Below are 22208 nucleotides of genomic sequence, written 5' to 3'. Positions count from 1 at the left end.
TGTACTAGTTTAGTAGCTCTTCTCTGAACTCTCTCTAGAGTATCTATATCCTTCTGGAGATATGGCCTCCAGTACTGCGCACAATACTCCAAGTGAGGTCTCACCAGTGTTCTGTACAGCGGCATAAGCACTTCTCTCTTTCTACTGCTTATACCTCTCCCTATACATCCAAGCATTCTGCTGGCATTTCGTGCTGCTCTATTACATTGTCTTCCCACCTTTAAGTCTTCTGAAATAATTACTCCTAAATCCCTTTCCTCAAATACTGAGGTCAGGACTGTGTCAAATATTCTATATTCTGCCCTTGGGTTTTTACGCCCCAGGTGCATTATCTTGCACTTATCCACATTAAATTTCAGTTGCCAGAGTTCTGACCATTCTTCTAGTTTTCCTAAATCCTTTTCCATTTGGCGTTTCCCTCCAGGAATATCAACCCTGTTACATATCTTTGTGTCATCAGCAAAAAGACAAACCTTACCATCGAGGCCTTTTGCAATATCACTTATGAAGATAATAAACAAAATTGGTCCCAGTACAGATCCCTGAGGTACCCCACTGGTAACATGACCTTGTTCTGAATGTTCTCCATTGACTACAACCCTCTGTTGTCTGTCACTCAGCCACTGCCTAATCCACTCAACAATATGGGAGTCCATGCTCAATGACTGCAGTTTATTGATAAGTCTTCTATGTGGGACAGTGTCAAAAGCCTTACTAAAATCTAGATATGCAATGTCTACTGCACCTCCACCGTCTATTATTTTAGTCACCCAGTCAAAAAAATCTATAAGATTTGTTTGACATGATCTCCCTGAAGTAAACCCATGTTGTTTTTCATCTTGCAATCCATGGGATTTAAGATGTTCCACAATCCTATCCTTTAATAGGGTTTCCATTAATTTGCCTACTATTGATGTCAGACTCACTGGTCTATAGTTGCTCGATTCCTCCCTACTACCTTTCTTGTGAATGGGCACAACATTTGCCAATTTCCAATCTTCCGGGACGACTCCTGTTACTAATGATTGGTTAAATAGATCTGTTAATGGTTTTGCCAGCTCACCACTAAGCTCTTTTAATAATCTTGGGTGTATCTCATCAGGACCCTGTGACTTATTTGTCTTCACTTTAGACAGCAATCTTAGAACGTCTTCCTCTGTAAAGACACATGCATCAAATGATTCATTAGTCATCCTTTCAAGTGGAGGTCCTTCTCCTTCTTTTTCTTCTGTAAAAACTGAACAGAAGTATTCATTAAGGCAGTCGGCTAGCCCTTTATTCTCTTCTACATACCTTCCGTCCTTTGTTTTTAATTTAGTTATTCCTTGTTTTAATTTCCTTTTTTAATTTATATATCTGAAGAATGTCTTATCCCCCTTTTTCATAGACTGAGCTAGTTTTTCTTCTGCCTGCGCTTTAGAAGTTCTTATAACTTGCTTGGCCTCTTTCTGCCTAATCTTGTAGATTTCCTTATCTTCATTGCTCTGGGTTTTTTTATAATTACAAAATGCTAGCTTTTTATTTTTAATGATTTGGGCCACTTCTGCTGAGTACCACAGTGGTCTCTTCCTTTTTTTGCTTTTACTGACAAGTCTAATGCAATTTTCTGTTGCCTTCAATAATGCACCTTTTAAGTAGTCCCATTTCTCCTGGACTCCTTGTAATCCGTTCCAGTCTGATAAGGACTCATTTATGACTAATTTCATTTTTGAAAAGTCTGTTTTTCTAAAATCACATGTTGAACTTCCAGTGACCAGTATGAGAGAGTGAGAGTGATAACACCAAATTGAACACACCTGCTCCCCATTCACACCTGAGACCTTGTAACACTAACAAGCCACTTTACATCGGGGAGGGAAAATGGCTAATTGGGCCCAATTTGGACATTTTCACTTAGGGGGTGTACTTACTTTTGTGGCCAGCAGTTAAGCCATTAATGGCTGTGTGTTGAGTTATTTTGAGGGGACAGCAAATTTTCACTGTTATACAAGCTGTATACTCACTACTTTACATTGCAGCAAAGTGTAATTTCTTCAGTGTTGTCACATGAAAAGATAGAATAAAATAATTACAAAAATGCGAGGGGTGTACTCACTTTTGTGGACATATATCCATCCCCAAAACCTCATGTTTAGTCCAGCTATAAAGATTGTCTCCCTTAAATTCCATCAATAGTATTGACAGGCACAGTGCATCTATTTTTGCGTTATAGGTGGTGCTCTGGTTGGTGACCGTTACATGCCTACATGGAGTGATCATGATTTAGGTCAGGTCCATACATGTGACCATTTGCTAACATTTGATCATACTGTATGTCACAGCATCATAGCCAATAAAAATGTTCCCATAATCGCATAAACTTAAATGTTCTTATGACTGGCTTTACAAGTGGCCTTGTTCATGCACACTATATACCTACTGTAACTAGCCTGCTTTTCATAGTCCTAGCCACAAAAAAAGAAATGTTGGGAACTAAAAATGAACACCCCCCACACTAGAAAATTACCGTTAAAGGCAGATCAGGTTGAAATGCATAAGGAGTACTTAGCCGGAGCTGCAAATACCAAGAAGACTTCTAATTAAGCCCCATTGGAAGCAATACTTTGCAGAAGTCCATCAAGCCAAAACACTAATAGCATAAGTCCTAAACCTCAAAGTGGTTCTAAAGCCCTAATAATGTTTTATACCTTTAATGCATTACCTGCAGCAAGGTAAGAAAAACATCAACTGGGTGTCCCCCCCCCCCCCCCAAACATACTTGAGTCCTGTATCAATACAGAGCTGTGCCCATCTTCAGCGGTGCTGGTTCTCTCTCTCTCCCCTCTCACTGGCTCATAGACAGCAGCGGAAGCCATTGGCTCCTGCTAAAGTCAAATCCTGTTAACCTAGAGCGGGAGGGGGGGCTGACCTGCACTGTGTGTCTATGGATGCACACAGCCCAGCTCAGGGGTGAGCTGCAGGTGTACCCTCATAGGAAATGGCTTCTGGTGGTGTACAGAGAAGAGGAGGAGCCAAAATTGCTGGAAGGGGACCCCAGAGTAGGAGGTTTGGGACCGCTCGGTGCAATAACCATTGCACAGAGCAGGCAAGTATAACATGTTTATATTGTAGCGAGAAAAATATCCCATAGGCACATCGAAGCAAACCTGCACATCAAGGATGTGACAGCCTCCAGTCTTGGCCTGGACGGCACTCACAGCGGTGGGCACAGGACTAAAACCCCTCTGAGCCTGAGTGGCACACATCATTTTCACGTTTGTTATTTTAATTTAAAACAAAAACAATACAAAAAAAACAAGAATTAAAACCACTTTAAGCCTGGTAAAATTATTCGGAAGCAGTATGCATTTTGTGTTTAGTTCTGCTTAACCTGAAACTACATTTTATTTTTGTTACCATTCCAACCTCTTAAATGCTAACCATTGTCCATAATCCTGGTTATGATTCAATTACATTCAAGTGTCTACCCAAGTGTATAGGAAAATAACTGCTAGTTGTGTACCGAACACCCTTATATTACAAGTTAAAGAAAGCTCATGGGACACATCTACACCTCCTGAGGAGAGTAGACCTAAAATCAATATCATGTTGGATGTCTATCAAATCTTGATTTCATTATATTCAAAAATACATTGGTTGTCAGAAATATTGAAACGGCTAGAAAAACTGGTTTTGGGAGAATGTCCACTGAAATATAAAAGCTTCAGCACTCCTAAATCATACCCCTCCGCTCTCTTGATTTGGGTGGGGGTTGGCTCAGTGACACCCAGAGGGTCCAAAAAAGCTGTCACAATTGGCATCTGAAAGCCCTCAATTATTCCCCAGAAACTTTGCATGAATGCTGAGATTGGTTTATTAGAGCCAGCAACTCTGATACACCAGATCGGACTGCTCTGAATTAAATTGGAATTCTTATTTTCCTTTTTTTTTTTTTTTTAATTTTTACTTCCTGCTTACTTTATATTGCTGTTGTCTATATTGTAATATCTTTTACTCTAAATATTTTCTTGCACAATTTTTTTTTTTTTTCCTTTAAAAGATTTAAAATTGTTAAACTGATTCTTTAAATGCTATAAATAAGAAATGAAAGCATCCTTGCCTGTTTGGAAGAATGATACCCTATTATTATGTTATATTCTTATATTATAACTTAAGATGTTAAAAAATGTTAGTCATATTATCATTTATTTAAAAATAAATAGTTCAATGAACTTTAGGGGGGCGGTGTCCCTGAGCTCCTTATGGACCAGCCGCTACTGTTAGGAAGGGTTTTTCCTGGAAAAGTATATGTCCACTTTATGATGTTTTTTTTATTACAAGTACTTATAGTGCTGGCAATTTACGCAGTGCTTTACATTTAAATTTTACATTCACATCAGTCCCTGCCCTCAAGGAGCTTACAATCTAAGGTCCCTAACTCACATTCATACACACACATACTATTAATATTGTTATTATACAGGATTTATATAGGGCTATCAGTTTACGCAGCGCTTCACAACATGAGGGCATACAGTACAGTTACAATACAATTAAATACAGGCGGAATCAGAGGGCCCTGCTCATTAGAACTTACAATCTAGAAGGGAGGGTCAAGTGATACAAAAGGCAATAACTGTGGGGGATGAGCTAATGGAGAAAATGGAAGTACGATTGTTAGGTGTGGGTAGGGATCGTCTAAAAGCTAATAGTGTAGGAGATAATCGAACAGATTGGGGTAAGGAGTGCCATAGGATTGGAGAGGCTCTGGAAAAGTCTTGGAGGGAAGTATGGGAGGAAGTGACAAGGAAGCTAGAAAGCAGGTGGTCTTGAGAGGAACGAAGAGAATGATTAGGTTGGCATTTTGAGACTAGGCTAGTGATGTAGTTGGGGGCTAAAGCCTAGTACACACGCAACGATTATCGGCCGACCAATCGTCCGTCTTTTGTCCAGAGTGGTGTCTGTTGGTTGGAATGTGCCTAGACTGCACACAAATTTTTTCGCCCGACAAAATTCTACTTCAGAAGTGATGTCATGTGTTGGTTTGCGTTCTTTGTGTTCTTTCTTCTCTGAGCATGCCCAGTCTTTCTCATTAGATTTTTCCCTGTCGAAATCTGTACTGACTGCACGAAAATCGGCCGTGTTTTGACGGCGGACAAAAATTTTATAGCCTGCACACCAGATTTTTTTCGGCCGAAAAGTCGGAGTCTGTTGTCGGAAGCATCATACTAACAAGCCGAAAATCGGCAGATCGGTCGTCGGACGAAAATTCTCTGCCGATTTTCGACGCGTGTGTACGAGGCTTTAGTTGTGGATGGCTTTGAAAGTAGTTGTAAGTATTTTGAATTGAATTTGTTGGGTGAGCGGAAGCCAGTGGAGGGATTGAGAGAGAGCGGTAGCAGACACTGAGCGATTGGTAAGGCGGATGAGTCTGGCAGCAGCATTCATGCCATTTTAGACCAGAGCCAATTAACCTACCAGCATGTCTTTGAAATGTGGGATGAAACTGGAGTACCCGCAGGAAACCCACAGAGGCAAAGGGAGAATGTGCAAACTCCAGGCAGCTAGTGCCGTGGTTGGGATTTGAACTGCTGACCCTGATGCTGCCAGGCAGAAGTACTCACCACTTAGCCACTGTGCCAAATATGCATTGTTCTACCCTTAAAATATGTTAGGTCACAGTCATGCTAGTATTCCAACATCCGTTTTAAGCTCCTAAAATGCCAGGGGTTTAACTGAGAAGGGCTCTGTTTTAAGTGCAGTGGTATTCTTGACTGGCAGGACACTACATTGTGTACGCACATACTTTGTCAGCACTTAGTTTTATTTATATCCTCTTAAGAGGAACATTTCAGAGGATCTGTTAAGAGGTGCATTTTGAGCTTCCATTGAAGTACTGACAGTTAGTCTTGAAAATACCTTTTTGGCTCCTATTCGGCAGATGGCTTGCGTGGTGTCTTGGACTTGAATAATGATACGCTATTGGAATTTCATTATGTTTGTCAATAAAGTTTACCGAGCTGCGGTATGTCAGAATAATGTGAAAGTTGTTTTTTGAGAAATGGAGTGTGAAATATTGTGATATGCCAGTGTAACTGAGGCAGAAACCACTCGCTGTTCAAATGATCTGCCACATTCCAAGTGAAATACAGATATTTACTGATTGGGTGTTTTTTTATTTATTTTTTTGTAGAACTGCTGAAAAAGTGTTCCGGCTTGAAGATCCCAATAGCCTTGAGGAAGACATGGGGGTGATTGTGGCAGATGTCAGTCTGTCCATCAGGATAAGAGATGCAAAAAATAATGTAGGTATCTGCACATGGTCAGTGCGTTTGTTTGAAGATTCAGATTTTTTCCTCAGTTGCATGCAAATTCGTTTTTTCTTTAAAAGCTGGGGGCTGCCTTGTGGACAGTCACTTCAGCTTTATCTAATGATCAGATAAAAGTTGAAACTAGCTGTTCTGGAAATTTTATAGATGGGCAACTCCTATCATATTGATTAGTGGTTCCAACTTAATAACTACTACTAAATCCACATTGCAGATGAATTACTTCTGAAGGTTTATACCAGTGGTCTCCAAATTTCAGCCTGGAGCCTTGATGTTGCCCTGTGCCTACCTTTATCTGGTCCTTGGGGCACTATTCCTCTTATTGACACCAATGTTGGGGTACCTTTTTCCCTTCTGACACCGTAAATGCAGCTCTATTCTTCCATTGATGCAAGCAATGGGGAAATATTTCTTCCATCAATTTCCATTCCATATTCTTCCATTTTCTTCCATCAATGATGAGGCTCTGATGTTAGGGCATGTTCTACTCCCACTGGCCACAGTCCGGCCCCCCTAAAGCCTGAAGGACAGTAGACTGGTCTTTTGTTTAGAAGGTTCGGAGACCACTGGTTTATACCATTGGAAACTCTCAATTTACAACTGTTGTGAAGCTCCAGACCTTTTTTAAGGGACAGTCCACCCAAAAGTTAAGGGATGGGCCTGGTTTTTTGGGGTGACTTAAGCTTGTTATAGATAGATCGAATTTGATGGAGCGTTACGATCTATCAGAGGTCAGGCTGGTTGTACCCAAGTCAACAACAAGAGAAGGGCGCACCGACCTTGTGCATTACCACTTAAGTTTATTAAAATCAAAGAAGGGTAGCGTACAATATACTCACAAACATAGCATATGAACAAGCATATAGGAAATGGGCACTGCTCGCTTCCAGGACACTTCTCTACTGCTGGATAGCGTGATGGCGTCCTCAAAACCTGATGTGGCTTACGCTCCCTCGAAACCCGTAAGCCACATCAGGTTTTGAGGATGCTATCCAGCAGTAGAGAAGTGTCCTGGAAGCGAGCGGTGCCCATTTCCTATATGCTTGTTCATATGCTACGTTTGTGAGTATATTGTACGCTACCCTTCTTTGATTTTAATAAACTTTTAAGTGGTAATGCACAAGGTCGGTGCGCCCTTCTCTTGTTGTTTTCTTGTAGTGCCTTTTGGATACCCTTGGTCCTGAGGGGGGCAGCAAGACCACTTCATTTGTGTCATAAAACTTCACCTTCCCGCATACCACTTGAGCGCAGGAGAGATATTGTTGTTTTTTGGTTGTACCCAAGTCACCTGTCAGAAGTAATCATTGTGTTCTGCCGGCTGGGAAGGCTCCCATTTGGCTGTATATAATAGTGTTGCGGGAGGTATTCCCCCATCAACAATGAGTGTGTTGGTGGGGGAATCAAGTGATTTTCTTCCTTCCACACGGGTAAAAATCGAATCATCTATGGCTTGCCTTTTACGCCACATTACCACATCACATGGAAACACATTAACCAAGGTGAAGTGCCATTAATTTTGAAGGCCACACCAACAAATTGCAGCATATGGTAGTGCACTACAGTGTTTTGTAGCGTTGGAAAAAATTATGCAGGTGCAACTTTTTCTTAAACATTTTAACATCAACAAGCTACATGAGTTACATGAGTAGGCCACAACAAAAGAAGAGGGTAAGGGGAAAGAGAGGCGCCAATCCCCCAATAGTGTAATACTTTTTTTTTTGTTTAACAAAATGTAAATCCAATAAAAAGATGCAGTTACAAATGTCCGTAAGGAATAAGCATGTAACAAATTGTGTGCCACTTCTCGTTCGGTATGTTGGAGATCTTGTGTTTTTTTTTTTTTCTGGCTTTGAAAATCATTTTGATCAATTTGTTTTTGCTGGTCTAAGATGCAAGAGCATTAAATCTAGATGGCAACTTTGCCTAAGTTTCTTAAAGGTTTGTAGTACTGACTTTTGGTAGTTGGATCTTCACTCTCCACTGAGGTTTTTTTTTTTTTTATTTTTTTTTTTAACTTTCAATGTCTCCTTTCTTCTCTTGCAGCAGAGATGGTCGTCCCGAAGAAAACTGGGTGCTTCCAAGGTAAATTGCACATATTGCTGGTGTATAATCTGAAGCTTGTGTTAAAGTGGTAGCTAAGTCCACTTTGTGATTTTTACTTACAGGTAAGCTTATAATAAAGCTTACCTGTAGGTAAAATTAATCTCTCCTGATCGTGCATTGTTTAGGAGATATTCGCTCTTTTGGCAGCCAGTGACGTCACCAGCGCATGTACCCATGCTGTCAGGATAGGTTTCACTACCCTAGAAGTATGTCAGTAGGGATATCAACCCCTTCTCTAAAGGTGTCTCAGCAGCAATATTCATCCCTACCCTGAAGGGGTTTTGATATTATAGAAGTACAGCCAAAGCTTGTTTGGCTTTACTTCTCCTATGGATCACAGGAGTGCAGTTCGCTTTGCATTCCTGTGACCCATTTTCAGCAGAGAAAGTCTGCTCTCTGCAGATGTCACAGAAGTCAGTCCAGGCTCCGCATCACGACTACAGAGTCTGGATCAGCCAGATCCCTGGACCGACACCCGGCCTCTCCACAGCTCAACGCTCAGCGGAGCTGTGAAAACCAAGCGATCGGCAGGGTTCTGTCGCTCGGTTCTCAGTGTATTGGCACCGGGGGACAGATGCAGCATCGGACTGATGCTGCATCCACTTAGGTAAGTATGAATAAAAAAAATAAAAACCCAGGAACCCATACATCTCTTTTAATATCCACCCCTCCTCTAGGGGTGTCTCAGCAGGGATATCCACCCCTCCTCTAGAAGTGTCTGAGCAGAGATGTCCATTCCTACACTAGAAGTGTCTGAGCAGAGATATTCATTCCTACACTAGAGGTGTCTGAGCAGGGATATCCATGCATCCTCTAAAGGTGTCTCCGCAGGGCTATCCACCCCTCCTCTAGGGGTGTCTCAGCAGGGCTATCCACCCCTGAGAGGAGTCTCAGAAGGGAAAATTCATCCTTGCCCTAGAGGAGTCTCAGAAGGGAAATTCACCCTTCCTCTAGAGGAGTCTCAGAAGGGATATTCACCCTTCCTCTAGAGGAGTCTCGGAAGGGATATTCACCCCTCCTCTAGAGGAGTCTCAGAAGGGAAATTCACCCTTCCTCTAGAGGAGTCTCGGAAGGGAAATTCACCCCTCCTCTAGAGGAGTCTCGGAAGGGATATTCACCCCTCCTCTAGAGGAGTCTCAGAAGGGAAATTCACCCTTCCTCTAGAGGTGTCTCAGAAGGGAAATTCACCCTTCCTCTTGAGGTGTCTCAGAAGGGAAATTCACCCCTCCTGTAGAGGTGTCTCAGAAGGGAAATTCACCCTTCCTCTAGAGGTGTCTCAGAAGGGAAATTCACCCCTCCTCTTGAGGTGTCTCAGAAGGGAAATTCACCCCTCCTCTAGAGGTGTCTCAGAAGGGAAATTCACCCTTCCTCTAGAGGTGTCTCAGAAGGGAAATTCACCCCTCCTCTAGAAGTGTCTCAGAAGGGAAATTCACCCTTCCTCTAGAGGTGCCTCAGAAGGGAAATTCACCCTTCCTCTAGAGGAGTCTCGGAAGGGAAATTCACCCCTCCTCTAGAGGAGTCTCGGAAGGGATATTCACCCCTCCTCTAGAGGAGTCTCAGAAGGGAAATTCACCCTTCCTCTAGAGGTGTCTCAGAAGGGAAATTCACCCTTCCTCTTGAGGTGTCTCAGAAGGGAAATTCACCCCTCCTGTAGAGGTGTCTCAGAAGGGAAATTCACCCTTCCTCTAGAGGTGTCTCAGAAGGGAAATTCACCCCTCCTCTTGAGGTGTCTCAGAAGGGAAATTCACCCCTCCTCTAGAGGTGTCTCAGAAGGGAAATTCACCCTTCCTCTAGAGGAGTCTCAGAAGGGAAATTCACCCCTCCTCTAGAAGTGTCTCAGAAGGGAAATTCACCCCTCCTCTAGAGGAGTCTCAGAAGGGAAATTCACCCCTCCTCTAGAAGTGCCTCAGAAGGGAAATTCACCCCTCCTCTAGAGGTGCCTCAGAAGGGAAATTCACCCTTCCTCTAGAGGTGCCTCAGAAGGGAAATTCACCCTTCCTCTAGAGGTGCCTCAGAAGGGAAATTCACCCTTCCTCTAGAGGTGCCTCAGAAGGGAAATTCACCCTTCCTCTAGAGGTGTCTCAGAAGGGAAATTCACCCTTCCTCTAGAGGTGTCTCAGAAGGGAAATTCACCCCTCCTCTAGAGGAGTCTCAGAAGGGAAATTCACCCCTCCTCTAGAGGTGTCTCAGAAGGGAAATTCACCCCTCCTCTAGAGGTGTCTCAGAAGGGAAATGCACCCCTTCTCCTAGAGGTGTCTCAGAAGGGAAATTCACCCCTCCTCTAGAGGTGTCTCCGAAGGGAAATTCACCCCTCCTCTAGAGGTGTCTCCGAAGGGAAATTCACCCCTTCTCCTAGAGGTGTCTCAGCAAGGATTACCACCTTTGCTTTTTGGGTGCCTCAGCAGGGATGATATAACCCCTTATCTAGTGGTATTTGGTGAGAGTACAGGAAGAGGTGGAACCATCAACATCCTGTCTTTCTGCTTGAACAGAATGTTGCGATAATACACAATTTCAATATGCTAAGAAAAAATCATATTTAAAATGAATTTAACCTCTCTTAAAGTGGAACTTCTCCCAAAGGGGGAAGTTCCCCTCAGTATTCTCCTCCCCCTCCTCTGCCATATTTGGAATCGTTTTTTTCTTTTTTTTGGGGGGGGGGGGGGGGGTGGTAGTTCCAACAATGGAGAGCATTGGAGAAAAAATTGTGACTGGTTTTGGTTGCCAGCTGCTCCCACTATCTTTTTGAATCGCCTAGGAGATCTGAGCAGAAGTTTGTGTTTAAAGGATGGTTATGTTTGTTCACACACAAGCATTTTTATTTTTTTATACCCATGATCACCCCATGAGTTAAAACAGGCAATTGCTACATATGCACTTGTGTGTAATAATGATTGATGACTCACATTTTGAACATTGTGCTACTTTTAGTGACTAATCGCTGTTATATGCTACACTCCATTGCTACAGTAAATATTGCCTGGTTATGAATTTGGCTTCTCTATAAGGGTTGATTTACTAAAGGCAAATAGACTCCTCACAATACAAAGTAAGTTGCACATTGCAGGGGTATTATTCCCAGAGCTTAATGAATGAAATGAAGCTCTACTGACTTCCAAAATCAAATCATATGCTAGCAAAAATGCTGTTTTTTGGGGGTTTTTAAATTTTATTTTAAATTTTTTTTATTGCGCATGATTGGATATGTTTTGCAAAGTGAAATCTCACCACAATCGCTAAGCTCTGTTGCAAATTGAGCGGCCGATTCGTCTTTAGTAAATCAACTTCCTAGAGCAGGGGTCTTCAAACTATGGCTTCTCCAGTTGTTCAAGAACTACAATTCCCATCATGCCTAGTCATGTCTGTGAATGTCAGAATTTTACAATGCTTCATGGGATGTGTAGTTCTGCAACAGCGGGAGGGTCGTAAGTTTGAGGATCCCTGTCCTAGAGTCTCTAAACAGAAAGCAATCTGTGAAAAATATCTGCCTGCTGCACCCCATGTTTTTAGTTGTGTTTTTTAGTTTTGACTTGAATTGGTTCTAAACCATGGGTGTCCAACCTTTTGGCTTCTCTGGGCCACATTGAGTGTAGAGAAATTTTCTCAGGCCGCATATAAAATATATACTATAGTTAAGGTATATAAGTAATAAAATGCCGCCGCGCCCTTCCCACGCCGCCGCACCCCCTGCACTAATTTAACACAACTAGAGGATGATCAAATGAAATGGAATCAGTATACAGAGGTTTACTTCTTTTGAGAGATATTAAAGAAACACTCTAACCATCATGACCACTTCAGTGATTTGAAGTGGTCATGGTGGTAAGAGTCAGAAACACTGCACATGCTCGCCTCCCCCCCCCCCCTCTCCCCCCCAAGGCAGCCTCTGCCTACCGTTAGTTGGAAGCCGCTGTGCCCATGCCCCTGACCTTCCTCCCCAGCAAAAAAAAATTGGCAGTGGGCAGTGGGCCGCATTGCCTGGGGTTCTGGGCCGCCTGTGGCCCCCGGGCCGCAGGTTGGACATGCCTGTTCTAAACTGTGACATAAAAAATGAACAAAGCATATTCCTCTATAGTGTGTTCTTGCAACAAAGCACCCAGTGTGATTTCTGTCTCCTCTCTTATTCATTTGCTATCTGCATGAGCCGCTTCTATGCCTACACCTGACAATCCTGGGAGATGGCACCCCCTGCCCCTCCAGCACACAGCAGGTGATTGACCGCCTCAGCTGTGCATGTTTCCCTATGAGATCGTGTAGAGGTGGGTGTGTCTATTTCCTCTAATCAGATTTCCACCTCCTGCCTTCTGGAGCTCAGAAATGCTGTCTAAATGATGTGCTTTGAATGGCTGTAGAGGAGAGAGGGCTGCAGATAAAACAGGTACAGCTTATGTAGGAAGATTTGTTTCTGTTTACCAGTCACATTACTGAGTATTTGTAAGGATTTACAACCACTTTAATGGATGAATGTTATAACCTATAACACCATAATTAAACAGTTTGCATAAAAAATTATTCAGAATAAATAGACCTCTCAGGTTAACCCTAAATATAAGTGACAATCTGAAATGTTATTGAAGAGTTAAGGCTTATCTGAAATGTTTGTGTGGCAGTGATAATGGTATTCAGTAGCAACTCACTAGAGAAGTGTGACCCTTCGAGTAATAGTCTGTCTGGGTTTAGGAAAATCAGACAGTGTTTGTGCAATCTGCTCTCTGGAGTCCAAATTAGCTAACAGTCTTCCTTTCCATGCCATTGCTTGTCTTTTTTTTTTTTGACTACAGAAAGTTGTTAATAACCTAGATAAAAGTGCATCGTGCTGGCAGGTCAATCCATTCCCAAGGCTCTGGCTAACATCTCAGCATCCCGCTAATAACATGCAAGCAATGCTGCAGTTTGATGACTTATTAACTAATGAATAAAGGTTGTTTTGCTGCTTCTAGGTATAAACGTAGGCCTGAAATGTTGAGTTGGGAAATATTCACCATATGGCACTTGGGTCAGTACCAAAAACCACATAGAAACAGGGGCAGCGTCAATACGGAAAACAGTCACTTTGTAACTTTTTTCCCTCTCATCTGACCACCACTAGACACTTGTGGGTAAGTCAGAAGCAGGACAGAGGTGAATGGGTATTACAGATATGCAGAGGGACGTCAGAAGGGTTTTTGAAGCTTGGGTAACCACCAGTCATATTTTTTCTCCAAAGTTCTCCACTGTTGGAATGTACATTCTTATGGTAGTCTTACATGAAGACCATTTAGAGCGATTGTTCCACTAATGTAAGCTTACATTAAAGTAGAACTAAAGGCAAAACTTTTTTTCCCTTTTTTTTGCCATCTGTGTCCCGTTGGGGAGGCTTCACTTGCTGCCCCATGGCCAAAACCGGAAGTGAGAGGAGATCCCTACATAGCAAGGGAGTCCCTGGTTGTCACCAGAATATTTTCTCTCCATCTCTGTTCTGGTGACAACCCAAAATAAGGAATTTTATTTCTCGTTCACTCTTGGTGATAATTGTATGGGGGCTATTTAACATGGTGGTAGAGTAATGGCACTTTTCCACTGCAAGTACCGGCTAGTACTGGCTCGGCTCTACTCGGCCCTGCTTGGCCCGGTTTGCTTTTCCACTGCTGGTACCGCATGGTATAGGGTCGGAACAGTTCGGTACGGTACGGTATAGGTTTGCTTTTCCACTAAAGTAGTACTAAGTTAAGTGGGTGGGATAACAACGGGGTGGGTGGGATTCTCTGACCAATCAGTGGCTAGTAGTAACTGCATGCAAAGGATTGTGGGATATGGTACCAGTTTGGTACCTGTTGGAACCACAATCGAGTAGGTACTGTTTTTTCAGAGCCGTACCGTACCGTACCGTTCGGTTCCATGCAGTGGAAAAGCAAACCTATACCGTACCGTACCGACCCTATACCATGCGGTACCGCAGTGGAAAAGCACAAAAGGGTGCCGAACTGGTACGGTTCCATGCAGTGGAAAAGCGCCATAACTGTTCCTCTATACTAACTTTCTTCTTTCTTCCTTCCTTCCTTCTTCTTTCCTTCCTTCTTCTTTCCTTCTTTCTTTCCTTCCTTCCGTCTTTTCTTCCGTCTTCCCTTCCGTCTTTCCTTCCGTCTTTTCTTTTTTCCTTCCGTCTTTCCTTCCTTCTTTCCGTCTTTCCTTCCTTCTTTCCTTCCGTCTTTCCGTCTTTCCTTCCTTCTTTCCGTCTTCCCTTCCTTCCTTCTTTCCTTCCTTCCTTCTTTCCTTTCTTTCTCGCTCTTTTTCTTTCTCGCTCTTTTTCTTTCTCGCTCTTTTTCTTTCTCGCTCTTTTTCTTTCCCGCTCTTTTTCTTTCCCGCTCTTTTTCTTTCCCGCTCTTTTTCTTTCCCGCTCTTTTTCTTTCTCGCTCTTTCTCGCTCTTTCTCGCTCTTTCTCGCTCTTTCTCGCTCTTTTTCTCGCTCTTTCTCGCTCTTTTTCTCGCTTTTTCTCGCTCTTTCTCGCTCTTTCTCGCTCTTTCTCGCTCTTTTTCTCGCTCTTTTTCTCGCTCTTTTTCTCGCTCTTTTTCTCGCTCTTTTTCTCGCTCTTTTTCTCGCTCTTTTTCTCTTTCTCGCTCTTTTTCTCTTTCTCGCTCTTTTTCTCTTTCTCGCTTTTTCTCTTTCTCGCTCTTTTTCTCTTTCTCGCTTTTTCTCTTTCTCGCTCTTTTTCTCGCTCTTTCTCTTTCTCGCTCTTTTTCTCGCTCTTTCTCTTTCTCGCTCTTTTTCTCGCTCTTTCTCTTTCTCGCTCTTTTTCTCGCTCTTTCTCTTTCTCGCTCTTTTTCTCGCTCTTTTTCTCGCTCTTTCTCTTTCTCGCTCTTTTTCTCGCTCTTTCTCTTTCTCGCTCTTTTTCTCGCTCTTTCTCTTTCTCGCTCTTTTTCTCGCTCTTTCTCCCTCTCTTTCTTTTTCTCTTTCTTTCTCTTTCTTTCTTTCTCTCTTTCTTTCTCTCTTTCTCTTTCTATTTTCTTCCTTCTCGTTCTTCCTTTCTTGACAAGACAGCTCGGACACAGCAGAGATCACAAAAAAAAGTCTAGTCATACAGAAACTAGAAAATTGGCCGCAGGAAATAGCATCCATAGGAGAGTTGAGATCCAAACTAAGAATATCCCACTTAAGTAAAAGGAGGTAAACCTCCATATAAACATTTCAAAACTCCTTTGCTGGCCGTCTGCCCGAGTTCCACACCCGGGGCCGCAGCCTTCCTTTTCATTGCAGTTAAATAATCGATTCCAAGCAGAAGAAATGCGCTGTCATTGTTCTGAATTCTTGATGGAGGGGTGAAAACTGTCCGACATCCAACAGAAAGCTACAGAACACCATTGACAAGTCACCAGTGGCAAGACATGATGTAATCTCCATAAACATTCTGTAGCCTTCTGTGGAGGTCGGACAGTCTGCACCGGTCTCTCATCAAGGACTCAATGACTGGATACTGCTTCTGCTTGGAATCCATTATTTACCTGCAATAAAAAAGAAGCGTTACTCTACCAACATGTGAAATTTGAACAACATATGTAAGAATAAGCTCAAGTGCTTAACCTTCATTTTTTTTTTTTTTTTTTCTGCAGATTTGCAGACATAATGATTGTATGTCCTCATCTGCATATGTACGGCACAGTGGTGTAGTGGTTAGCACTTTCACCTAGCAGCAAGAGGGTCGCTGGTTCGAATCTCAACCACGACACTACCTGCCTGGAGTTTGCATATTCTCCCTGTGCCTGCGTGGGTTTCCTCCGGGTACTCCGGTTTCCTCCCACACTCCAAAGACATGCTGGTAGGTTAATTGGATCCTGTATAAAAAAATAAATAAATTGGCCCTAAATGTGAGTTAGGGACAGAGTTGTATAAAGTACTCGAAACCCATACTTGAGTAAAAGTGACTTGAGTAGAAGTGGAAGTGCTCGATCAAAAAGTGACTTGAGTAGAAGTACTAAAGTATTCAACATTTTTTGTACTTAAGTATTGCAAGTAGTTTTTTAAAAAATGTTGCTACTCAAGTACTGAAAGTAAAAGTACCAGTAGTTTTGAAGAAAAAAATTGCTACTCAAGTACTGAAGGTAAAAGTACAAGTACTGTGTTATGTAGTTATTAAAGAAAGAAGTCAAAAGATTGAACATCATATTGTTTTTTATTATTTCAAATGCAGCTTTTATTTATACATACAGAAGCTTTTATTTTCGTATGCGCTGATAATACACATGTTTTGAGTTTCATGAAACCTGCCATCTACTGTTCTGGCAGTGGTCATTTTTATAATAGTAACGAGTAACTATGCAGCACAAAAAAAAATATTGGAGTAGAAGTATTGAAATCATTGAAAAAATGTAGTGAAGTAAAAGTGGAAGTAGGAGAAAAAAATTCTACTCTAGGAAAGTACAGATACCGCCTTTCGGTACTTAAAGCGGAGTTCCACCCAGTGAACTTTTTTTTTTTTTTATAAAAATACCCCGGGACAGTCAGGGCTAGTACATTCCACAATCGCTAGCCTCTGATCTGTCCCAGGTTGCACTTACCTGCAAGACGAAATACTTACCTTGAAAATGTTTTCTCCAGCGCTGCCATCTCAGGTGTGGGCAGCTTGAAGCCAGCGCGATCCTCTTCTGCGTCCTCTTCCGTCTTCTTCGGTCCCACGATGCACTGCACCGGCCCCGCCGTCACTTCCGGCGCCTCAGCGTCATCCCTGCACATTTTCTGGGCATGCCCAGAAGCTGTTTTGCAAGGTATGACGGCGCCTGCACCGGAACTGACGTCGGGGCCGGTGCAGGCGCATCGATTCCTGGGAGCGATGACGTTCAGCTCCCAGGAATCATTGCAGAGCCAGGAAGTGACGAATCGCCGTGGCCGCCGAGGGGAGGAAGAAGGAAGTAAGGGGAGTATATTATCTTCTAAACGAGGTAAGTAAAAAAAAAAAAAAAAAAATTGCGATTATCCATTTGTTTTTCAGGTGACCCGGAGCGAGAAGATGGAGGTAAGTATCATTTTAGGGTGGAACTCCACTTTAAGTACAGTAGTGAAGTAGTTCTACTTAGTTACTATACATCTCTGGTTAGGGACCTTAGATTGTAAGCTCCTTGAGGGCAGTGACTAATGTGAATGTGTAATGTATATGTAAAGCGCTGCGTAAATTGACAGCGCTATATAAGTACCTGAAATAATAATAATATGTCACCTTTTGGCCAAAGTTTTTTTCTGATTCTCCCAATATCATGCATTACCATGAACTAACCAGCAGAGGGTAGCAAAGCCTAACCAGAACTAGCGTGCGTTACACAGCGTCTTCCTGCAGAGCGGGGTTTACAGCGTTTGAATGTATGGCAATTTAACTCGGTAAGGAATTTCCCATAATGCTTTAGAAAACCTGACAAACAGTTGTATGCTTTAGTTTATTGATTCTGCTACTGTGCTAAAACAGCAGTACATCAATAACCATCTTTAGTTAGAAAACCCTGGGCTGTAGAGGAGTGCGAGCAGTTAGGAAAACAGCGCCGAGGCAAGAGCGGAAAAAATGTGAGCGTTGGGAATACTGGTTTCACGGGAGAGATGAGAGGCTGAGGAAATACAGCAAGAGAAATTATATGCTGTACAGGCCTCTCATGCATCAATGGCAGCAGAAGGAGGAGAAAAAAAAAGAATCCGTCTCTTATGGGAATGAACTTCAAAGACATAAAACGGTGTTATAAAAAGAGGCCTAATGGCTTTCAGGTCTTACTGGTATTGCACCTTTCTGTCATTTAATTCGCTTAAACATGGCAACAAGAATATTTACCTGTAACATTAAATAACGCGTTCCCGAACCGTGCTGTGCAAACGACTGCATTATTCTGTCAGTCCTGAACCACTTCTGGACCGGAAGGATTTTCCCCCTTAATGACCAGGCCATTTTTTGCGATTCAGCACTGCGTTACTTTAACCATTTCCCGACTACCCACCACCTTTTTACTGCGGCAGGCTGGCTCTCCTGCGCAAACCGACGTAGACCTATGTCAGTCGCTTGCGGGAAGCTTGGGGGCCAGCGCACGCCGGTGTCGGCGGCACGCTCCTGCCCCCACTCGGCAGCGGGGAAGCTGATGCACGGGACAGGCGGCTCTGATTGCTGCCTGACACCCGCGATCGCTCCCCGCTGAGAGAGAATGGTCGGCTGTTGTAAACACAGCTGACCGTTCTTCTCCCGGAAATGATCACAGAGCGTCTGTGATCCTTCTATATAGGATCACAGGTCTCTATGGTCATTTCACAAGTCCCTCCCCCATACAGTTAGAAAACACTCCCCTAGGCTCACACTTAACCCTTTGATCACCACTGGGTTAGGGCTCTTTCACACGGACGTTTCGTATGTCTGTATATCACCCCATCCGTTTGCGGGTGATATACAGACATAATGAATGTCTATGGGATTGCAGATTGCGGATTGCGGATGACCATCCACTGACATCCGATTTTCGTCCTTTCAGTTCTGTTCCGTTTTTTGAAACAGAACAGAACCCTATTTTTCTTCCTTTTAAAAAACGGAACGGATGCAAAATCGGATGTCAGTGGTGTCATTCCGCTGACATCCGCAATCTCATAGACTAACATTATGTCCGTATATCATCCACAAACGGATGGGATGATATGCGGACATACGGAGCGGATGACACAAGTGTCATCCGTGTCCGTGAAAAAAAAAAAGAAGTGCCGCAGCGGAGATAAAAAACTGATCGGCCGTGTGAAAGAGCCCTTGACCCCTTCCCTGCCAGTGTCATTATTACAGTAACAGTGCATATTTTTAGCACTGATTACTGTAGTAATGTCACTGGTCCCCTCAAAAGTGTCAAAAATGTCAGTTAGGGGTCCGATCTGTCCGCTGCAATGTCGCAGTCCCGCTAACAAAAAATGCTGATCGCCGCCATTACTAATAAAAACAAAAAAATGAATAGAAATTCCAAAAATCTATCCAGTAGTTTGTAAACGCTATAACCTTTGCGCAAACCAATTAAAATACACTTTTTGGGATTTATTTTACCAATTGCTCTAAACTGATTAAAAAAATTAGATTTTTCAAATTCTTTTTTTGGGAATGTTTTATAGCAGAAAGTATAAAATATGGCGTTTTTTTCAAAATCGTCGCTCTTTTTTTGTTTATAGGGTAAAATCTAAAAACTGCAGAGGTAGTGTTGCTCCGCTGGTACATGGTGCCGGCCAGAATAGCAACTTTCGTCCAGGGCGCATCATCTCTGTGCTTTCGGGGTTGCGGCCAGGAGGGTACCATGTTTCACGTTTGGTGGCAGTGCCCCAAAGTGCGGCGTTTTTGGATCAGGGTGTACAATTTTATTTACACCTTGACCCAGGTTAACCTAATCAAATCTCCACAGCAGGCCCTGTTGGGTCAGAAGGTGGGTGCGGCCACGAGAGCGCAGAGGCGGCTTATCACTTTTATCTTTACAGCAGCAAAAATTACCATAGCCAGGTCCTGGAGGTCTCCTGTTATACCATTTGAGCAGTTGAGGCACAAGCTGTCCTGGATTATGCTGAATGAGCGGCTGTCGGCACAATTGGACGACAAGCTGCGCGGATTTGATAAAGTGTGGGAGCCCTGGCTCAGTTATCTGACGGGGCCGGCTTAAGGGAGGTCCAGGGGGCGGGGTGCGGAGTTGGGTCCATTCTTTTTCTCATCTTCCTTTATTCTATCGCTTCTTCTTCCCTTTCTTTTCTCGCGTTTCCTTTTTTCTTTACCTTTCTTCTTTGCCTTTTCAGTACTTTTCGCTTAGCATGGGGCTGCCTTGAAGAGGGCACGTAGCTATGTACCCTAGCACTTTTTACCTACTCAGGGGAATACGCTTTTGTAGCCTATCTCAAAGGCCTCTGTTGGATTTTTATGCGGGGTAAATACTGTGGGTTTACTGTTTGCCTCTGGGCTTGTTACAGTTTGTTGCAGCACGGGCCTAGCCCCTAAATGATGCCAAATGTTGTTGTTCTGAAGTATATGTTAAAATTCTCAATAAAAAATTATTGAAAAGTAAACTGCAGAGGTGATCAAATACCACCAAAAGAAAGCTCTATTTGTGGGAAAAATAGGACATCAATCGTAATTGGGTACAGCGTCGCGCAACCGCACAATTTTTGTAAAAGGTAACACAGTGCCGAATCGCAAAAAATGGCCTGGTCATTAGGGGGGGGGGGTAAAACCTTTCGGAGCTGGGGGGGGGGGGTAAAACCTTTCGGAGCTGAAGTGGTTAAAAAAAGTAAGTGAAAATACAAGGCTCCCATAGACCCAAAACTCACATCCACTTACTGGATTAACCACTTGGGGGACGCTCCACACAAATATACTGCAGCAGGATGGCCCTCCTGTGCAAAATCGCATACCTGTATGTCATTACGGGCACAGGGTCCGGGGCGCATGCCGACGTTATGTCTGCAGGGACCCGCCGATCATTCACAATAGAGAAAGACTGCCGTAGAGAGGAAGATGGAGATCTTGTGTTTCTGCTTAGCAGGAACCCCAATCTCTGTTTTCCTGCAGTTAAGCCAAATTCCCACACAGAAAGCACTCCCTAGGAGCACAATTAACCCTTTGATCGCCCCTGATGGTAACCCCTTCCCTGCCAGTGTCATTAGTACAGCAACAGTGCATTTTTTTTTTTTTTTTTTTTTTTTTTTTTTTTTTTAGCACTGATCACTGTATTGGTGTCACTGGTCCCCAAAAAAGTGTCAGGTGTTCACACTGTTGCACAATGTTGCAGTCCAGCTAAAAATCACTGCTATTAGTAGTAAAAAAAAAAAAAAAAAAAAAGATTCACATCATTTGAACAAAGGCACTCACCCGTTTGATCGACTACTACCATGACATAACATGCTGTATTGTATTGTATTATTTTTTTCACTTTTTCTATGTCGACTTTTATCAATTTTCTAATAAATATTGTTAAATTTTATCCTTTTTCTTTACTCTTTCCTTGGCTTACCTACATACTTCTGACCAATAGTCCGCTATAGTCCCTACCTTTTTTCCTATCATCAGTGTATTCTGGGATCACTGATGTGGAATACAATTTTTTTTTTTGTAAGATTCCCATCATTTGTAGACGCTATAACGTTTGCGCAAACGAATATACGCTTACTGGGATTTTTTTGTTACCAAAAATATGTAGCAGAATACATATTGGCCTAAATAAATTAATACATTTTCTTTTTTCCTTTTTTTCTTTTTATCAGGTAGGTTTTATAGCAGAAAGTAAAAAAATATTCTTTTATTTTTTTTTTCTTTTTATCGGGTAGGTTTTATAGCAGAAAGTAAAAAAATATTCTTTTTTTTCTTTCTTTTTTTTTTTTCTTTTTATCGGGTAGGTTTTATAGCAGAAAGTAAAAAAAAATATATATATATTTTTTTAAATTGTAGGTCTTTTTTTGTTTTATAGCGCAAAAAAACAAAAACCGCAGAGGTGATCAAATACCACCAAAGGAAATCTGTTTGGGGGAAAAAGGACATGCATTTTATGTATGTATATTTAGTAAAATATCAGGGGTCTAAACAGACTCCTGATGTCTCTTTTTTGATACAGAGAAAGGGACTGAGAACAGAGATTCTTCTCTGCAGACTCGGCTGCACTAGACTGTGAATGAATGGGAAGTGCTCTTTGCAGAGTATCCGCCTGTTCATTCACAAACTGATGCATAGTAAACACCGGGTAGCAGGGGATTCTACACCGCGCAGGGTGATTAGGGTATGCCCAGGCACATCCAGCACACCCTGTACACTTGCCTATGATTAGTTATTGTTTGTCACCTCCTCACCATATA

At 42.6% G+C, this 22208-nt stretch overlaps 1 protein-coding gene across 1 annotated transcript in view; it reads left to right on the top strand.

Annotated features, from left to right (window-relative positions):
• Positions 1–22208, top strand: part of MCTP2 (multiple C2 and transmembrane domain containing 2) — a 387219-nt gene that overhangs the window by 208016 nt on the left and 156995 nt on the right. Inside the window, exons 7-8 of the mRNA XM_082254686.1 lie at positions 6173–6284; positions 8352–8390. Of these exons, the coding sequence (XP_082110812.1) occupies positions 6173–6284; positions 8352–8390 (151 nt within the window). The remainder of the gene's footprint in view (positions 1–6172; positions 6285–8351; positions 8391–22208) is intronic.

Source organism: Pelophylax lessonae, assembly GCF_965119305.1.
Source record: "Pelophylax lessonae genome assembly, chromosome: 4".
Lineage (NCBI taxonomy): Eukaryota > Metazoa > Chordata > Amphibia > Anura > Ranidae > Pelophylax > Pelophylax lessonae.
This window is presented reverse-complemented; position numbering and strand designations above follow the sequence as displayed.